This window comes from Lasioglossum baleicum, chromosome 3 (assembly GCF_051020765.1).
Source record: "Lasioglossum baleicum chromosome 3, iyLasBale1, whole genome shotgun sequence".
Lineage (NCBI taxonomy): Eukaryota > Metazoa > Arthropoda > Insecta > Hymenoptera > Halictidae > Lasioglossum > Lasioglossum baleicum.
In genome coordinates, this window is record NC_134931.1 from 1,420,910 (window position 1) to 1,441,543 (window position 20,634).

A 20,634-nucleotide genomic window follows, 5' to 3' on the forward strand; every position below is an offset into this window, starting at 1 on the left:
AATCGCGATGGGGCGTTGCAATTTTGTTCCGCTCGCTTCATTGCTCGCGTGCCGAGCGAAAACCACGACCCATCCACCGGATGCGGACTCGCCTCTCCTCAAGGGTCTTACACACCTGCTAATGACACTGTTTAATATTAGGGGATCTCCTTCCCCCGGAAACTTCCAGTTGCTCTTCAATAACACAGCCCATTGCTCTCTCTGTGTGCCGAGATGAGAAGACTGGCTAAAAGAATGATTGCGGAGTGGCCCTCGTTGTGGTTATTGACCTGTGCCTTTTATTATCGAAATGACGGGGAAGTGAGGCATTTTTATTCTTTCTTCGAGTATGTTGGTAAATTTCCCTTACGTTCTTGAAGAAGACCTCTGGACATTTTTCTGAGGTTCTTGATGATAGTTTCATATCTCCTCCTAGCGATATTTTAATGGCGATCTAGGAATATATTACTGCCCCTCGAGATTCCTAAATCGTCGTCGAAAGACCATTGAATTCTTATGGGATTACTAGGGATTGTGAGGCTCCTTAGAATTCCTTAAACATACCTAATAATCGAGTGACCTTCAAAAGGATTCCCAATCAACTTCGATGAGCTATTCTCGTCGTCCGATTTGCTAATTGTTCTGCGAATTGAGACCTTCGAATTCTGAGAAATATATGGACCGTTTATTTTGAAAGTGGTGTAAGCCCATTTTCTCTTGTTTCGAGAAAATTAAAAAGGTTAGCATATTAGTCAATTTAAAAATATGTATAAATTAATTATGTCAAGTCTGGCAATATTTCTACTTATTTATCAATATGTAATTTGATCATATACATTTTTTCAGGCTAACTAAAATGATATATGATGTATTTACGGGCTGCAAGGAGACTTATACCACTTTCTCTTGTTTCGAGAAAATTAAATGTTAACATAATATGATAATTTCAAAATTTAGGCAAATTATATGAAGTCTGGCAATGTTTCTACTGTTTTATCAATGTGTAATTTGGTTATATAAATTTGTTTTAGGCGTATTTTACTGAACTGATGTATACTTACGGGCTGCAAATGGACTTACATCACTTTCGAAATTAGACAATTGTAAAAATCGTTTAATTTCAATTTCGAAAAATCAAATATCACTTAAAATATACTTCATATTAATCCAATTTTATTTTCAAATAATGACACGACATAAAATAGAAGTGGTATTTTTAATTTTAGACGCTAATTACATTGTTAAAATTACAAGATATTGATAGTATTTACTTATTCTGAATCTAAGATTATTCTTCTGTTTAAATTCATGGGCTTTATTTCTGTGTGAATTTATTTAAAATTAAATAAAATAAATATTTTCAATTGTCATAAAATAATATTGATTTACCATTTGTTCTTACCTATATCACTATCTAATGTTAATATGAAGTTATCCATTTTAGGAAAAAATAGAATAGGTAACCTAAACTAGTAACTCTTGACACCACACGTAATATGACACGTAATATAAAACAAATGTAGAATATGTAACAGGCTACTGATCTGATCGGCAACCATCTGCTAAGCCACCTACCTCTGTCAATTAGACTTACACCACTTTCATAATCGATAATTATGCAATTTCATTTACCGACCAATTTTAAATTGTACAAAACATGGGAATTTTTTAAGAAATTAACCACGGACTAGTTATACATAAAAAATTTACATTAAATTAAGCATGAATTACATGATATCTCATTTTTTTCAAAAATGGACTTATACCACTTTTAAAATAAACGGTCCATATCGTTCCTTTCGAAGTACAGTAAAAGCTCCTTCGTTGTCCAAAGGCCGAGGGTTTGAGCGTACAACGATCGTGCCCGGACACTATTTTTGATTTATGACTGCGTCTAGATATCGCGCCGACCACCGAGCGAGACTTGAATAGAGAGCCGAACATAGAGAAGGACAGAATGAAATACTGATCGCGTGACCGAAGCGTGTCGCCGTCGCCGGCATAGTTCAAAGAATGTCCCTTACGCTGTTCTTCGTTGCTTCCGAAACTTTCATCGTCGATTTAACCACTAAATACAGTTGAAATTATATCGTGTTTGGTGTCATTTTAATCAGAGAAATACCAGAAATAAGCTAGTGAAAGTCCCATAAAGGAATAACGGAAATTAAGAAGTTTGAGTATTCGATTCACTCGAGTGAATGTTGTGGTGTTCACACCGATATACCCGAGCCGACATGAATTGTCGCCGCCCTGCGGAGCGACTCGGCGTTGACAGGCAGTGGAATGGGTAGGCACTGGACAACGATCGTGCCCACGATTCAGGACAACGAAGGAGCTTTTACTGTATCTAGAACAAGCCTGGCCAACACGCGGCCCGCGGGCGATTTTATATTTCCATTGAAACTTCTGTTTCTTGTTGTATGTATACAAAAAATATTAAATAAATGAAGTGTCCTTGTTATAATGCGCAACTGCGACTACGAACTCCGGTTTTATATTTGATATCTTCGATATAATCGAGTTACAGTGCAACAATGAAATGCAACTTTTTGCGTCCACATCAAAAATTAATTTGTACAATACTCATATTACATCCGAGAGATATTTCACAACTTAAGATATCTTGCACAACGAGTTGTAAGTTGTAACTGCTTTTGGATCCACGTATGTTTGTGAAACATTTTTTTTTAGAAGATGAAATTTACGAAGAGTTCATCACGTGCTTCATTAACTGATGCCAATTTAGAAAACCAGCTAACAAAAGATGTGCAACGTCGAACATGAATATAGATTTACAAAAATTAAATGAAAGAAAGGATAAACAAATATCTCATTAATTAAGACTCCAGAGTTAATTACTGAATCATATTTTATTCATTTTGTATTTGTATTACATTTTTTAGAAGCTTGTTTACCTAAAGTGCAGCCCGCTGTAACGTTACGCGTCATCAAAGTGGCTCGTGAAACCATTTGGATTGGCTAGGCCTGATCTAGAACAACCTCCACTCTGAAAGACTACCGTAATTACCAAATACAACCCTAAATTGTTCTCGGAGCTGGGATCGTCGTTTTTCTTCTGGATCTCGGGCGCAAAACCGAATCGAATTCTTTTTGAAAAAATCGCTGAACATTAAAGGGATCCTGAACACCGGATGATGATCCTTTGTTGGCTGCAAAAATCCCAGCAGCCCGTGGTCGGATTCTGACAATGAGTTGCCCCTGCAGCCATGAAGACTGAAACAGGAATCGCAATCGAGACCGCACACCGCGACGAATATTCACGCATCGCTGATCCAACTTGCAACATTGTGCTTTCGTGACGGTTCTCGGAACAAGACCTCTCCGCGAAGAGACGGCCTATAAGAACGCGTGGGACGCTACAAATCGACTACGGACTCCTTCAATCGTTCGATCCGGACGGACGATACAGTTGTGGCTGTTCATGCTTCGACCGTGTAAACTGTGCCATTTTGCACAAGTCATGCCGACGACGACCCGGCAACATTGTCGGTGCTCCCTCCGATGGCTATCGAAGGTCAGCTTATTCTACCTTGACTGGTGATTTGCGGCTCGCCGTATCCTAGTTCCTCCTTTGGAGAGATCGCGTCTTCGAGATTTTCACTTCACTGCAATTTCAAATGTATATCGAGATGTGCACCACCGCACCGTTGCGATCTTATTTACGATAATTGCGAGCGAAGTTTAAGCGAGGAGTAACCTTCCTCGAGATACCGGAACGGTTTTCTGAAACGATCGACTGGAGAATTAACTTCGATCTTCGAGGAATTTTGCCGTGGACTTTCATCTGGACCGTACCAATAAATTGATATTAACAATCTCGAGCCGTCGTGCGGTTTTTTCTTCACGATATCTTGATGGTAAATGAAAGAGAGTACAAAACTTTTTAGAACTTCAATATAATTAATGTTTTTCTCCGTAGAACTGCTCCACGATTTTGGGAAGTACTATAATTCCTTCAGGAGGTTTTCTGTCCTAGATTCAATATTATATTTTTAATACGTTACATATAATAACTGTGGCTGCAATTATAATATCTTAACAGAAAGCAATGCTATTTACCGAAGGATTAAACAGGATCATGCAAATATCGCCAGAAAAGGACATTTTTCGGGTGTCAAACGTAGATTCTAACATGTTCAACTTTGAAAATTCGGTAACAACAATTTGCCTTTAATTTGATTGATTCTTGGTGAATATTCGAAAAACAATAGCAATTGATATCGATATGAGAAAGTTCATTTCTTGGTAGTAAAGTGTCATTAAAATCTTTCATTCAGCCCACTGCGCGGCAGTGTCGCGGGTGCATCCGTGAGGCTAACGAGAGGAAACAGATCCGAAAGGTTGTAACGAGGGCTTCGTTAGGAAGTATCAACGCTTTTAATAGACTCCCGAGAGACTCTCGCGGGGGTGGAGCGAGATAGGGAGATCCCCGGCCCTTTTGTTTCAGTGGTTCGCGTCAACGATTCGATCGACCCCGGCGGGCTTCTTACATGAAGCGGTTGCTCGTGTGTATTTTTATCTTACGTTGACACTCTCGACCGTCTCTTTTCTCTTTCTCTCTTCCGCTGCGAGATAAATACAAAAATAGTATGGAAACGTGTATCGAACGGATGGACAGCCCGAGCGGGAAAAGATACCAGAGAAAGAAACGATCGCGGATTTATTATTTGGCTCGTTCACACTTTGCTTGCCGGAATCCTTGTCAATACTATCCTCGCGTGTATGTATTTTCCTCGTGTCAAGTTTATGTTGAACATTAAATGGTAAATTTCTAGAAAAATTATGAATGAAGAGTTGTACAAGTTGCTTCACGGCCAATTCTCCCAGAAATGGCAGAACTCGAATGTCGATTCTTTCCTCGTGTGAATTTTATACATACGTTCTTCGAGATGATGGTGTTCTGCCATTTCTGGGGAAATTGACTGCAGAAACTTGTACAATTCTTCATTTAGAATTTTTGTAGAAATCTACAACTTAACGTTCAACATGAAATCATTCGATAGCAATGATAGGAGATCCGACGTTTCAAATTTGATCGCGATTATACTCGTAAAATCACGACTAGGTGAAAATGATGCGAAATTGACACGAGGTTTAAATAGCCGCCGCTAAGCACTGTGTCAAAGTACTTTAATACCGCCGCGATTTCGGCGATAAGCGTTGCAGATAATCAATTGAAAATAACCGGCGAAAACATCCTAATTTAGGTGTACGCACCCGAGGACGCTTATCGCGTCGGATCGCGTAACGATCACGCAACGAAAAACGATTTCCGCGCGGTGTCGTCAACGATCTAAAATTCCAGCGATTCAGCGGCGTAGAACAACAATGTAGACTCGTGGTATAGTTTCACCGTGGACATCGATTCTACGCGGGCACGTAGACACACTCGATAAGATACTTTCGAGTGGTGGCCATCGCGATCGTATTGGAAATTTCGGGCGCCTTCACGATACTTGTGTTTGCTTTCTGGACTGTACAGCAGTATCCAATTTAAATAATCATTCTTCAGAAGCAAAACATATAAAAAACAGCACGATCATCTTAATGTTTCATCATTCGCCAGTTTAACCGGTCTCATTGTCAGATATTTTATTTTAAGAATTGTTGAAGTTATGAAGATTAGTGAATCATTCATAAATCAAGCATATACATACATATTGTAATTGAAATGGCGATATACCTACAGTGGCGTGCAAAAGTTCCCGGTCAGATGATTTTTGCGATTTTTCTTACGTAAGAGAAGCGTTAAGATATTTGTATTAGTATCATTTATTAGGGCAGAGCACGTGAAAGGATACTACAAAAACATCAACGCTATTTCCTTTTCTTCTGTGTTTATTTGCAGAATATGTAAATTAACGTGTTCAAAATTTCTCGGTCAATTTCAATTATAAGTCTGTAAAAGGTCAATAAGTGTTAACATTCAAATAATATTACGTGGTACTTATTATTACTTCAGTCGGTGATGGTGTTCTGCCATTTCTGGGGAAATCGACCGTGCAGAAATTTGTACAATTTTTCATCCAGAATTTTTCTAGAAATCTACAACTTAACGTTCAACATAAAATCATTCGCTTCGCATCAATCTGCAGATGATAGGAGGTCCGACGTTTCAAATTTGATCGCGATTATACTCGTAAAATTACGACTCGGTGAAAATGATGTGAAATTGACACGAGGTTTAAATAGCCGCCGCTAAGCACTGTGTCAAAGTACTTTAATACCGCCGCGATTTCGGCGATAAGCGTTGCAGATAATCAATTGAAAATAACCGGCGAAAACATCCTAATTTAGGTGTACGCACCCGAGGACGCTTATCGCGTCGGATCGCGTAACGATCACGCAACGAAAAACGATTTCCGCGCGGTGTCGTCAACGATCTAAAATTCCAGCGATTCAGCGGCGTAGAACAACAATGTAGACTCGTGGTATAGTTTCACCGTGGACATCGATTCTACGCGGGCACGTAGACACACTCGATAAGATACTTTCGAGTGGTGGCCATCGCGATCGTATTGGAAATTTCGGGCGCCTTCACGATACTTGTGTTTGCTTTCTGGACTGTACAGCAGTATCCAATTTAAATAATCATTCTTCAGAAGCAAAACATATAAAAAACAGCACGATCATCTTAATGTTTCATCATTCGCCAGTTTAACCGGTCTCATTGTCAGATATTTTATTTTAAGAATTGTTGAAGTTATGAAGATTAGTGAATCATTCATAAATCAAGCATATACATACATATTGTAATTGAAATGGCGATATACCTACAGTGGCGTGCAAAAGTTCCCGGTCAGATGATTTTTGCGATTTTTCTTACGTAAGAGAAGCGTTAAGATATTTGTATTAGTATCATTTATTAGGGCAGAGCACGTGAAAGGATACTACAAAAACATCAACGCTATTTCCTTTTCTTCTGTGTTTATTTGCAGAATATGTAAATTAACGTGTTCAAAATTTCTCGGTCAATTTCAATTATAAGTCTGTAAAAGGTCAATAAGTGTTAACATTCAAATAATATTACGTGGTACTTATTATTACTTCAGTCGGTGATGGTGTTCTGCCATTTCTGGGGAAATCGACCGTGCAGAAATTTGTACAATTTTTCATCCAGAATTTTTCTAGAAATCTACAACTTAACGTTCAACATAAAATCATTCGCTTCGCATCAATCTGCAGATGATAGGAGGTCCGACGTTTCAAATTTGATCGCGATTATACTCGTAAAATTACGACTCGGTGAAAATGATGTGAAATTGACACGAGGTTTAAATAGCCGCCGCTAAGAACTGTGTCAAAGTACTTTACAAGCATATACATACATATTGTAATGGAAATGGCGATAAACCTACAGTGGCGTGCAAAAGTTCCCGGCCAGATGATTGTTGCGATTTTTGTTCCGTAAGAGAAGCGTTAAGATATTTGTATTAGTATCATTTATTAGGGCAGAGCACGTGAAAGGATACTACAAAAACATCAACGCTATTTCCTTTTCTTCTGTGTTTATTTGCAGAATATGTATTATAAATTAACTTGTTCAAAATTTCCCGGTCAATTTCAATTATAAGTCTGTAAAAGGTCAATAAGTGTTAACATTCAAATAATATTATTACTTCAGTCGGTAACCAGTCGCTGAACTGTAAACATGGGTCGAAAGACATCTGTCGAAGTACGAAAAATTGTGATGAAATAGTGATTCAGGGGAAAGAGTCGTCTTGTGAAATTTCTTCAACATTGTCTATCGGGAAAAGTACAATCAACGATATAATCAATAGATATCATGCAGGTCATGGTGTCAAAGATCGCCCGCGAAATGGAAGGTCCCGGAAGACCACTAAAAGAATTGATAGAATTATAAAACGGAAATCAATTGCGAACCCAAAGAAGACAGCTAGCCATAATTGCAGCAGAACTACAACAGGAAAACGTTGCTAACATTAGTCGATGTACGGTATGGAGAAGATTACATGTGTGTGTGATCTAGGACTATTTGGCAGAGTTAGTGTTAAAAAAAAAACATACGCGTGGAAAACCACGCGCGGCAGAAGTGAAACTTCTTGCAGTCTAGTAATGTTTAGAAGTAAATTAAGATTGGAAATGGTAAATAATCCTAATGAAGCGACAACAAGATCAGGAAGAATTCTCGATGCAGTATTTGCAAGACATTTAGACAAACTTGAGCCAAGAATATTTATATCATATTTTAGTTATCACAAGCCAATTGTTTCAATGATAGAATCATAGAAAATCATAGAAAAAATAATGAACGATCAAAATTTGCGACGTTCCCGAGATACAGCCAGTTTTTATTTAAGACTAGCTCGGCTAACCATCCCCCCACTTGCGTTACGCATTTTCGTATCGCGAATTCCGTGACGCGAATTAGGCTTACATCCTGCCAAAAGAAGTTTCACTTCGAAAACCGCTGATCAATAAGAAAAATAAAGTAGCCCGATTAAAGTTTGCCAAAAAATATTGTGATTGGACTGTTGAAAATTGGAAAGCTGTTCTTTTCTCGGACGAATCTAAATTTAATCTGTCCGGCAGCGATGGAAGACGAATAAATTGTCACAAGAAATGATATCAGGTACCACACACCGACTGTTAAACATGGTGGAGGAAGCATTATTGTATGGCGAGCTTTCTCTCTCAAGGAGTTGGTCCTCTTATAAAAATTGAGGGTATCATGAATGGTGTCATGTATGGAGAAGTTTTTGAAACTCGTATGCTACCATACGCTGAAAGAAAAATGCCAGAAAATTGGTTCTTTCAGCACGATAACGACCCCAAACACGCATCGAAAATAGTGAAAACGTGGTTGTCTACGAATAAAGTACAGGTTTTAGGCTGGCCTTCTCAATCTGCGGGCTTAAATCCAATCGAGCATCTGTGGGGACAGATGAAACGTCGAATGAAAAATCGTAGCAGTTCGAATAAGACAGAATTTTTACAAAATTTAATAGAAGAATGGAATGAAATATAACACGACTACATTACTCGGTTAATTGAATCCATTCCTCGTCGCTGTGCTACTGGTATTGCTGCAAAGGGCATGGCTACAAAATATTAATTATAATATGTTAAATAATGTACCTCAAAATTGTTACACAATCAGAAACAAACATAATCTTTTTGTTAAACATACTGGCCGGGAACTTTTGAACGCGTTAATTTACTTATTCTGCAAATAAATACGCAAGGAAAATAAATAGCATTGATTCTTTTTGTAGTATCCTTTCACGTAATATGCCTTTATACATATATGATACTAATCAAAATTTCTTAACGCTTTTCTTTTGGAAGAAAAATCGCAGAAACCGGGAACTTATGCACGCCACTGTAGACAAACTCAATGTTGTCATTCTTGCAAAGCAATATTACCTTAACCCTCCGACGACTGTGCCTGGGTCTATTTTGTCCTGGAACATCAAAATTATCATTTAAGTACTCAATTTGTGGCAGTTCTAAATGAATAGCTGTTGCGTTGGAGATATCGGAAATACTAATTGTGTCTACGGGAAATATCATCAAAAGTAAATTTTTTAAAATTGTTAATTAGAGCTGTGAACGGTCCTAAGCATGGTTGATTGTATAGCCATAAAAATTGTCCGAGGATTAATCCTCGGAAGATTTAAATAATTAATTCATCAGATACGAAACGCTGTTTTAGGGCAGCCTGCTACTTTTCAGCACATTCGGGACTCGAATAAAATAGTAGCGTCATTTCGGTCAGAAAAATGGGATCACCGGGTTCTGGATATAATCTCAGCCAGGGCAAGCGACGTTGACGTCGACGTCGGGCAAAGATCCGTTTCTGCGACGTATCTCTTAGGTTTCTAGGTCCGAGGTCGTGGCACCTCAACGGCGCGGTGGCCACTTTAAAAGTCAAGTGCGCCAAAGACGCCCGTTTTCCTTGAATATCTCTAGCCGCGAAAATCGAATCCGACGAGCTTCGCCGCCGCGCCGTGGCGACGCGTCACCGACGCCTACATGGACGCCCACTTGGCCTGTTTGTCACCGGCTGATTTTTTGCGACTCGCGTCCACCGATCATCCGGTCCCGAGCGACAAACTATGTGCTCACTCTTTGCCGGGTATCGAATCTTGTGGGCAGATGTGTGCCGAACCCTGCGAGCCGAAGTACCGTCTCGAATGCAACAGTAAATCTGTCGACCAGTGGTAACGTCTTTACTATTAACCCTTAGCACTCGAATGGTGACTCTGAGGTGCCGCTAAAAATTGCTGTAGCACTATTCAAAATATCGTTTACATTATTATATGTGTCGGCATCTAATCAATTACTAAACACTTAGGTATGTGTATGGGGAATGGAAATATTCTAGGTCGGAAAATTGCTCTGACTGCAAAGGGTTAGCACATTATCTGCCAATTATTATGCCATAATTTGTGAAAGTGGAAATCTTGAAATCCTCCTTCTCCCTTTCACATAAATGAATATGTAATGAAAGTTAGTAGGTGAGATTTGAAACAGTGACGAGATTGAAAGAATTTAATTTTGAACTTAGGGTTATTAGACAACGAGCGATGTATCTATTTATTTAGTTAGCTCGTGTGTCCTACAGGTGATGCTGAAGATACTTATTTTGCCTTAAAGATTCACAGTCTATTAATTACCGTAGATGTTCATTAGCAAGAGCAATGAAATATTTGAATAGGAGAAGATTAAAAGAAAAATTGAAGTGTTCTGTCGGCTCTTCTGCAAAATCCAGCTACCCCGTTTTGTCGGACAATACCCGGACCCGTAATTGAAGGATGGACGTGAAATTGATTTGCATAAGGTTGAACTTGACTTGCAAAAGGATGCATTTCGATTGCAAAACCTTTACTTTTGATGATCCTATTGTTTTAAATTGATCTTACTCGTTTTTCCCATGAAGGGATAAACTGTGCAGTCTACTAATAAGGGAGGGAAGTAACCCAGAATGTGTGTTCGATCCCCAACTCTGTTCGCCGAAGCATCCCTGAATACTTTTGAATGATCGGGCTTGGTTTGACCAGGTTTTTCACTGGTTTTGGAGGGAAGTGGCCCAGAATGCGTGTCGGGGCACACGCGCCGCGATTCTCGCGTACTCGGCGTAACAATATCGCCGAGCATTGAATCTCGTCGAGGAAAGAGCTGAGCTCGGCGATTACCACGATGTAACCGAAGAGCTACCGGGCCGCCCTTAATCCGAGCCATCGCGTTTCCTCAGTTGAATCGCGAGCGCGCGTTTCTCTGTTTCGTCGCGTCCGCGGTGTCTTGTTTCGCACGGAATCGAATTCTGGCCGCGTCCGGGGAAAAAAAAAGAAATCGGCCGGCTTACATCATCGGCCCGTATCGAATGGCAGTTCGACGCATGTAAACGGTTTTTATGCGGAGTCGGCCCTCTGCCACGACATGCTATGCCAACGCCACGCTATTCGCAACAGAGAAGCCGTCCGCTAAGAGGATTCCGAGAGTGGCGTCGATAGAAAACGCGGGAACGTGAACTCTCTCGCGAACAGTACGCCGCAGCGAAGCCTTATCCGTCAATCGAGACCGATGATAAGGTACACCGCTATACGGTGAATCATTAATGGAGAATCGAGCACTCTGTACACCCTTAACGAACCTCTTCTCCAGTAAATACTCCGAAAAGGATTTTTCAGAATTTTTACCGAACAGACTGTTCACCAGACGCTGCTGAGGCCCATTAGACTGCAAAGAGACCTCTTCGCGTTCCCATAGAAACATTTCTTGCTATGTAGATGTGCAACGAGACCTCTATTCTATTAATATTAAACGCATCCTCTTGTAATAACAGATATGTATTAGAATAAAATGCTGTGCAATTTTAAATTATATGCACACAATCTATGTACACATCTAGATAATAGTTACGTGAGTGTACGCGAACCCTGGAATACTTGAACTCTCGAAAAATAACTAGTCTCGAAGAAATTCGTTCGGAATTTCCAAAGAAACATTTCTTTTTATGTAGGTGTTCAACGAGCCCTCACAACCTATCAATTCAATCAATTCAAATTCTTACTCTAAAATATGAAACATAGTCAACCTGGAAACATTACCTGATCGAAGAATAGTATCCGACCAGAGCTTTATTTTTAATTTGATAGATAATATATATGTCGATTTTGGAGGCCAGGGCCTGTGCTCAGCCCCATAAAAGTTTCGAGTCGTTAAAAAAATCTCTGCGCTGGGTGTGGGACCGAATGACGCCAGAAGAGCTGCGGCCCATAGCCGAAAATTTCAAAACACATTTGAGCCTCTGAATCGGCCCAAAGGGTGGCCACTTCGAAACTTCTTAAATATATGAATACTAAAGGTCTATGTTATGGTCGTTATCATTTGGTTTTTCAAAATTCGTCGATTTGACAGAATTATAATAAGAAATGTTTAACTCCGTTATTTCTTGTCACCCTGTAATAATAATATTCTATTAAACATATCTTCTTGTAATAACAGATACGTGTTGTAATAAAACATGCTATACATTTAAATTACGTACATACAATTTATGATTAAACCTCGAGATACTTGAACTCTCTAAAAATATCTAGACTCGAAGAAATGCATCAAACACGGATACTGCGTTCTCCAAAAAGTCCAATCTCTTGTGAAGCAGCTTAAGGTCTGCATTCCACAGGTTTTGCAACGTTGTGTGCTACATAATCGCGGGCAGATTAGCAGAGTTTATTATGGTTGGACGAGACGCCGGGCAGCATAATTTTGTAATCAAACCGGCAGGGATAAAAAGACCACCGGTCTATCTCAAGGATAGGTTGAATCGAGCCGGCTCGGTAAACGGTCAATATTTTCTTCTCGTTATCGCGCCACGTCCGGCCCCCTCGAAACCAATGCCGTCGCAATGACGACGACGGATGTCTTCTCGTTGGACAAAATGTCCTCCGACGACGCGCGACGCGGCGGTCTCTTCGAACAGCTGTCGAGCGATACGAATATGTAGAAGTTGGCCGATCGAGTTTGTCCGGTTTCGGGAGAAGGGGAGGCAACGGATATCAACGATCTGGCCGGGTTAAGACAAGGTTGCACGACCTTGCCGACGGATAGCGAGTTTCGTTTACCAGTGGACGACCGGTAATCGACCATAATCGGTCGTAGTCGACGACCGTTTCGTTGTCACCCTCGTGCCTCGGTCTTGGAGCAGTCGCGCAGACAAAATCATTTTCTTCCTTCAATTTTTAGGGATTCAAAGAAGGCACGATTTTTCTAGAGTAGCACTTCTTCCTCTAGAACGATTATTTTTAATCAACACTCTGGATTAGTTCTATGAGCGATGCGATATTTCTTCCATATTTTTGGAAGACGGAATTGTATAGCTGAACCTGTGTAAACACTCTTTCGCATGTTCTCCTCCATTTTCTACAGTCTGTAGGATGTTACGTGGAAGATGAATGGTTACGGTTATGGCTTTGTATGTTCTAGACGATATGACGCTATGATTCGTGCAGACAGTTCTAGATGAAACTCCGCCACACCGCGGTGGTTAATCTCGAGCCCCTAACATCGAGTCTGTAGGGAAATTGGAAAGTTCCATCGGTGGAGTTGAATCAAAAACATCGTCTAATTACTCAAGTTCTAGCAATTCAATTAAATGAACGAGTTGTACATTAGGAGCAACATATGTATATAAGGGCTAATAGCTCTGCATAGAGTACCTACAAGAATAAATTTTCTAAAAATAATAGACGGAAGTGGAATTGTTCTAAGACACGTAATTATTTCCAATGTTTATTCCCAATTCTATCGGTGGAGTTGTATCAAAAATATCGTCTACCTACAACAATAAATTTTCTAGTTAATAAGTTCTCTAAGACAACTAGTTATTTCCAATGTCTGATACAAATATATGTACTTTGCAATTAGATTGCGGATTTCTATGCGGACCTATTTCTTCGTCTTTACCCGTCGACCAAGTTCCGCATAAAAATCTGCAGTCTGTTCGCCAATCGAACGATACAGATCAGCACCAGTAACGCTATCGTTTTCTGTCGCAGTGTGCCAAAGCGTAGACATAAGAAACTCCGTGAGTCAGTTCTCGAAACTGAAGGGGTGCCGACTAGTCGAAGGGTTCGTACAAATTCTACTGATCGACAACGCCAAGCCGTCGGAGTATGCCAACATCTCGTTTCCGGAACTGAGGGAGATCACCGGATATCTGATGTTTTACAGGTGAGCGTCAATCCTCGATTTATCGCGGACTCGTCATTAGCAGCCTGCGGATTTCATGCATTTGTAACAAAAATAAACAGAAAATAGTGGCAGTATCAAAAGGCTGCGAGAATTCCAATTTATTATCATTATTTTTTTTTAAACTTACGCTTACCCAGACTTCTTAATGAGGTCTTTCCATATAGTCCAGTCAAATGAATGCTCATACGGGGGTGTATAGAGGGAAATGAAAGGAACACAATTTTTAACTTTGAGACTTTGTTTGGACTGGTTAGGAGGTACACATGCTAAAAGTCTCTACTTCTAGGAGGTGTCAGCGGGGTGCAGGGGGGCACATAGAAGGTCCTCTTTTTTACCACGTTTTTATTAGCTCGCTTTCTTGTCTGTCTGTCTGTTTGTTCGGTACAAATTTTGCAAGTGATTTTTTCGTTTTCCGCTTATATCTCGAAAACTATGTGTCCCAGCGATAAGACCATTCTGCACAAAATTAAAGCTGACAAAATGTGCCATTAGATTGACTCCATTCAGTTTTTCGCTATCTCGCTGAGTTTCCGAGATATCCGCGCTCAAAGTTCACTAATTGTGAAAAAGAAATTTTCGCCTTATTTGACTAGTTAACTCTTCAGCACAATTAGTGAACTTTGAGCGCGGATATCTCGGAAACTCAGCGAGATAGCGAAAAACTGAATTCAATCAATCTTGTGGCACATTTTGTCAGCTTTAATTAACTTCCCGATTTTATAGGGAAGTTATTGTAATGACCCCGAAAATCGAAAATCGATTTTTTAGCAGATCTTCACGTTTCATGGTCATTGCAGTCATTTTAGACTATTTTCAGCAAAATGTTCGTGTGTGTGTGTGTGTGTGTGCGTATGGCCGTTTCTATGTAATCAAATTTTTCGTTAACGTTTTCAGAAAAAGTAACAACGCGATCAGGATGATGAATGATGCAATCGATGTGCCCCGCTGTAACTTAGAGCTGATTAGATTTTGGTCCATTTTGGTCAAGTAGTTTTTTGGTTTTTTTAGTTTTTTCGAAAGAAGTTCATTCAACAATGCAATTTATACGAGAGAACGGAAAGTTTCCACCGAAGAAACAAACGTAATTACACAAAAAATTTTTTTTCGATTTTTTTAAAATTAAAAAAAAAATTAAAAAAAAATTTTTTTTGTATCTTACGATGATGTTTCTGCTTACAATAATCGAAAATTATCCCAATGCAAGACTGAGTTAATCATCTCTACTCCCCAGAATACATTTTCAAAGAATATCGATGAAAGTACAAAAAAAAATTTACATTACAATCTTTAAAAAAACAATCAGTTCAAAACGAATTATTAACTGAGATTAAATTGAAAATTAATATAAACTATATGATAATTATTAATAACATTGATGTTGAAAACGGATTGGTTAATGGAGCACACACACATGCGGAATATTAAAATTTATTACTTTTCAAGAAAATACTAAAATTCCGTCTATATTGTGGTTAGATTTTCAATTGGCCAGAGTAGGAGTGAAAGTAAGAACTCGTTATCGTGATTATATGAAAAATGCAAAAATTGATCAAAATTTGACATCAATAATAAAAATATCGAATCAAGTAAATATGTCGAGTGAGGAAAAATATCAAATCACACGTCGTCAATTTCCAGTGGTTCCTGCTGAAGCGATTACGATTCATAAAAGTCAGGGACAAACATACGAGAAAGTATGTTTGGATTTTAAAAAATCAAAAAGGCGAACTTTACAAATGTTGTATGTAGCACTGAGCAGAGTTTCAAAATAGAGCGCGGTTTATATATTTTGGGACAATTTAAATTAACAGTATCGAAGAAAACCAAGATCAATACTGCAAACCCGGATAATTAGGAGTTGTATCGTTTGCGAAAAACTAATTAAGACAATTTATTTTGCAACATTAGTATGCTATAACAAGGAACCAAGCAAGCAACGAGCATACGATGTTGGTTTAATGCGACGCCATATAGCAAACATTTTGATAAGTAGAAAACTATTGAATTTCCCTTAAAACGTATAATCTTCTTAAAACGTACACTTAATAATGATAATAATATACTGCAACTAACGAATCGGGAAGTTCTTTGTGTGGCTCGTGGAGAGTCACACACCAAATTAAAAAAAAAAACATTAATAGCTATAGGTACTACTAGCCATGCGTACCACTAATCCTTTCGCAAGAGCAGTCCTATCCGCGAGCGAGCGAAGCGAGCGAGCAACAATAACCCTCTAGTTTTGTATGGAATGGTCTTATCGCTAGGACGCATAGTTTCTGAGATATAAGCGGAAAACCGAAAAAAGGGGACCTTGCACGTGACCCCCTGCACCCCGCTCACCTCCTAGGAGTGGGGACTTGTAGTGTGTTTACCTCGTAACTAGTCCAAACAAAGACCCAAAGTTAAAAATTGTGTTCCTTCCATTTCTCTCTACAACTTTTCGTTTACTGGACTAATACAGCTGGGCGTAATTTACATTGTGTTATACAGTAAAGTCGCGTTTACTGTCCGCGATCGGTACGCGATCACTGTCTAGTACAGGGGTGGCCAATCTGTGGCGCATGCGCCAAAAGTGGCGCATTGGATCCTTGCGACTATACTTATTCTTTCGAAGTAGGCGCCATAACTGAATCCATCTTCATATTTTCAACACCTGAGAGGTCTCAGTTGAATTTATTCAGCCTTCTTACTCATCAATTCGTTGCAATTTTTTGACAGTTTACAATTATACGATGGGAATTACGATGTTCAAGATCGCCCTATCGTCCAGAAGATCATTTCTCACTATTGTACATTAGTGCTCCAATGAACGTATGTCTTTTCAACTGGCGTAAGTTAATTAATTTAGTTGCGCGATTGAGTTATCCCTTTTCCTCCCCTAACCGAAACAGATCCTACCCCTATACAACGAACATAAGAAGGTAGAAAAAGTGCTCAAGTTGTATGGCGCACCTGAACTCGTATGTGAAAAAATTTTGCGCATGGTATCCAAAAGATTGGCCACCCCTGGTCTAGTACCTACCCACTCCACTGTCATGCTGTCCTTCTCTACGTTCTGCTTTCTTTTGATGTCTCGGCGCGGTGGACACAGTCATAAAAAAATGATGTCGGTATGCGATCACTGTCCGTGCAGAACACAGGCTGTTAGACAGTAAACGCGACTTTACTGTATACGCAGGCTGCATTCTTTCGAGAAAGTGAAAATACGCAAACACGCCCGAACGTTGGGTCTGCAGTTTATTATTGTAATTCATTAAAATGATGGAGAAGAAAAATAAGCATCTCTCAAATAAGAAAAGTTTTATTTTGCACAAAGATCCGCAGTCTAATTTACAGGACGCGTTTTAATATTTTTAATTTACGATTACTGTCAAGTTGCATAAGGAATTGCTAAAAAAATTTCTTTCGTTCGGTACTTATTATAAAAGAGGCAAAAATAAAGTAACGTCGCGTTGGAAAATCTGAAGCGCCGATATCGAGTCGTAATAGTCGATGCGAAGTATTCTTGGAGAACAGATATTCTGAGTGGCGAAATTTTGGGATGGCTGATTTCGCAGATGAGCCCGGACATGGGCTACGACAGGAAGGATATTTCGCGCGCGACGGATCGGTTTGCCGAGTAAAAACGTTCAACGACCGCTTTATGAGGTCCAGCATTAATCCTCCGAAGTCGCCGCAAACTTGCGCGACCAGGCATCGTGCCAGATAGGAGTTAATTCGCGACAACCGAAGCCAGCCGCAGCATCCAGACTACGTCTTAATGCATCCTCGATGCGTTTCGAACTCGCTACTTCGATGCAACTCGAATTTTTCGGACCCTCCTCGTACAGTCGATCGCACAAGTCAGAAGTTTCGCCAATCAATTATTACAACGATCTAACTTAAAAATCATTTATTGCTGCTTCTTTAAATTATGTCGGCAGAATGCTCACGATACTTATCGAATTTCCTGCAGCCTTTTATTAAAGCAATCTATTTTGTCGGATATTTTTGTTTCTTAATTAAGCTACGATTGAAAAAACGGGCAAACATCCTGTTGAATCTTGTAGAGGCTTGTTTCACGGTGTTTTTGGAAAATCTTTGGAACTCGGAAAGATGAAAGCAGTGTACCGATCGAAGTACCGAAGGATGGACACTTGGTCGATCGACTGTACGCGTCGATACTTTTCTGCTCGCGTGCGGAACGAGCGAAATCCGCGGCGCGCAAAAATCTCTCTGTCGGCTGTGGCCGATGATAAACGATCTATGCACACGGAACGCCGCCGGAGAAACCGGCAAGGCCGCCTCCATCGGAGGTGGAAGCGAGCAGAGAGGATCGTCGACTTCCTCTCCCGTCGAGGGTCACTAAACTTCCTGGCTGGCTCTCTTGTCGTTATTATCTCGCCGGTTCCTTCTTTATTTCCTTCCTTCCTTCCTTCCTCCTGCTCCCCTTCCACCCGTCTTCTTTTTATTCATTCCGCCTCCTGCGATTTTTACACTCTGATACATTAAGAAATGCGAATCGCGTTCACCGACAATGAACGCTGTTGCGAATGACACTGTATCTTCGAAGAAAGTGGTCACTGCTACCTGAAATAATTGGTGAACATTTTTCGAATGTCAGTTAATACGCTCATCAAAAAACCTCTTCAAAAAAATTATCATTGTTGCTTGAAAGAATTTGTGAACATTCTTTAGATATTGGTCAATATGCTCGCAAAGTTTGAAATTCATGTGCCCAATAGCTTTTTTAAGAAAATTCCCAAGGTCGGTGAACAATTTCTAAACGTCTCTGATTTTGACCAAAGGAATTCCTCGCCAGGCTTTTAAATGTTGATAACAATTGGAATGGTGCACGGGGAACTAATTTCTCCACCGCGGTAATTTAATAACGTCTTTGAAAATAATTATCTGGACGGAAATTCTCGCATCGAGGGTCACGGGAGCTTCCTGGCTCTGGCTCTTTATTACTTCTTTGTTTCCTTGGTTCGAGGCGGTCTCTCTTCCCCATGGTCTTCCGGCTTCTTTTCTCTGCGTCTCTCGTTCTTTTCTAGCATCGTAAAGCACGTGGCCCGTTCGGTCGGATAGCCGGGCCGGATTTCCCATTCACAGCCGGCTTCATTCTTTCCTGTTCTCGTGTGTTGCACAGGGCGGCGGGGCTGCGCAGCGTCGGTCGTCTGTTCCCCAACCTGACGGTGATCCGTGGCCATTCCCTCTTCATCAACTACGCCCTGATCGCGTTCGAGATGATGAGCCTGCAGGAGATCGGGCTGCACAGCCTGACCACCATCATCAGAGGAGCGGTGAGGTTCCAGAAGAACCCGGCTCTCTGCTATGTCAGCACTATCGAGTGGGACCTGATCGCCAAGGCTGGCAAGGGGGAGAACGTTATAGCGGTGAGTCCACGGATATTGCATTCTCCATGCGTTTCACCTGCGTTTAGGGTCGGCGAAACGTTGCAGAGCCGAACAAGCTGATCAAGAAATACAGTTCCCGTGAACGATGCAACTAAATGTTCTAGCAAAAATCTCTGAAAAATTTTGCAGGGTCTGAGAAAAATTGTAGGACTTATCAATAGGGGTGTGCGAGATTCCCTAGAATTTTCAGGATTACCGAGTATGTGCGGGGGTCCCGCGAAGATTCGGGATTCCCGAGAATATACGGGATTCTCGAGAATTTTCGGGATTCCCGAGAATGTACGGGATATAGAATAATATTTGGGATTCCCAAAAGTATCGTTATTCGCAATTACTTTCTAGAATATTACTAACATAAACATTCCCGACTAATAAGATATGTAATCTTCGAGAACACAATGGCTTTCAGATTCTTGTAATTATTGGAAGTACGGAGAAACTTCAAAATGTCCCGAATGGTTTCGGGATTCCGTCCCGATCCCGCGAGAAATTCCCGAAAATATCTATGATTCCCGACATTTTGAAGTTTCTCCATACTTCCAATAATTACAAGAATGTGAAAGCCATTGTGTTCTCAAAGATTACATATCTTATTAGTCGGGAATGTTTATGTTAATAATATTGTAGAAAGTAATTGCGAACAACGATACTTTCGGGAATCCCAAATATTATTCTACGAGGGTAGTCCCAGAAGTACCCGACCTTGAAATATAGTTGGCGGTTGTTATTTGAAAACTTACTATAACCAAAAGTACAATCTTTATAAAGCTGAAGTTTGAAGTCTGAAGACGCTACGTTGTTTAGTATTTGTTTGACAGCCACCAATAGCATTTAGCGAGAAAGAAAGTGTTGTTCCATCAGGACAATGCACCAGTTCACACATCCGGTATCGCCGGTGGCCAAAATCAATGAGTTAAAGTTCGAATTGCTTCCTCACGCACCCTATTCGCCAGATTTAGCCCCCTCAGACTATTTTCTCTTTCCAAACTTGAAAAAATGGCTCGATGGTAAAAGATTT

The 20,634-nt window shown here is 40.1% G+C and overlaps 1 protein-coding gene across 1 annotated transcript in view; it reads left to right on the top strand.

The window, feature by feature from the left end:
* The window catches only part of Inr-2 (insulin-like receptor-like), a 184,772-nt gene that overhangs the window by 136,362 nt on the left and 27,776 nt on the right, over window positions 1-20,634 (top strand). Inside the window, exons 3-4 of the mRNA XM_076420221.1 lie at window positions 14,025-14,199; window positions 19,349-19,595. Coding sequence (XP_076276336.1) covers window positions 14,025-14,199; window positions 19,349-19,595 — 422 coding nt within the window. The remainder of the gene's footprint in view (window positions 1-14,024; window positions 14,200-19,348; window positions 19,596-20,634) is intronic.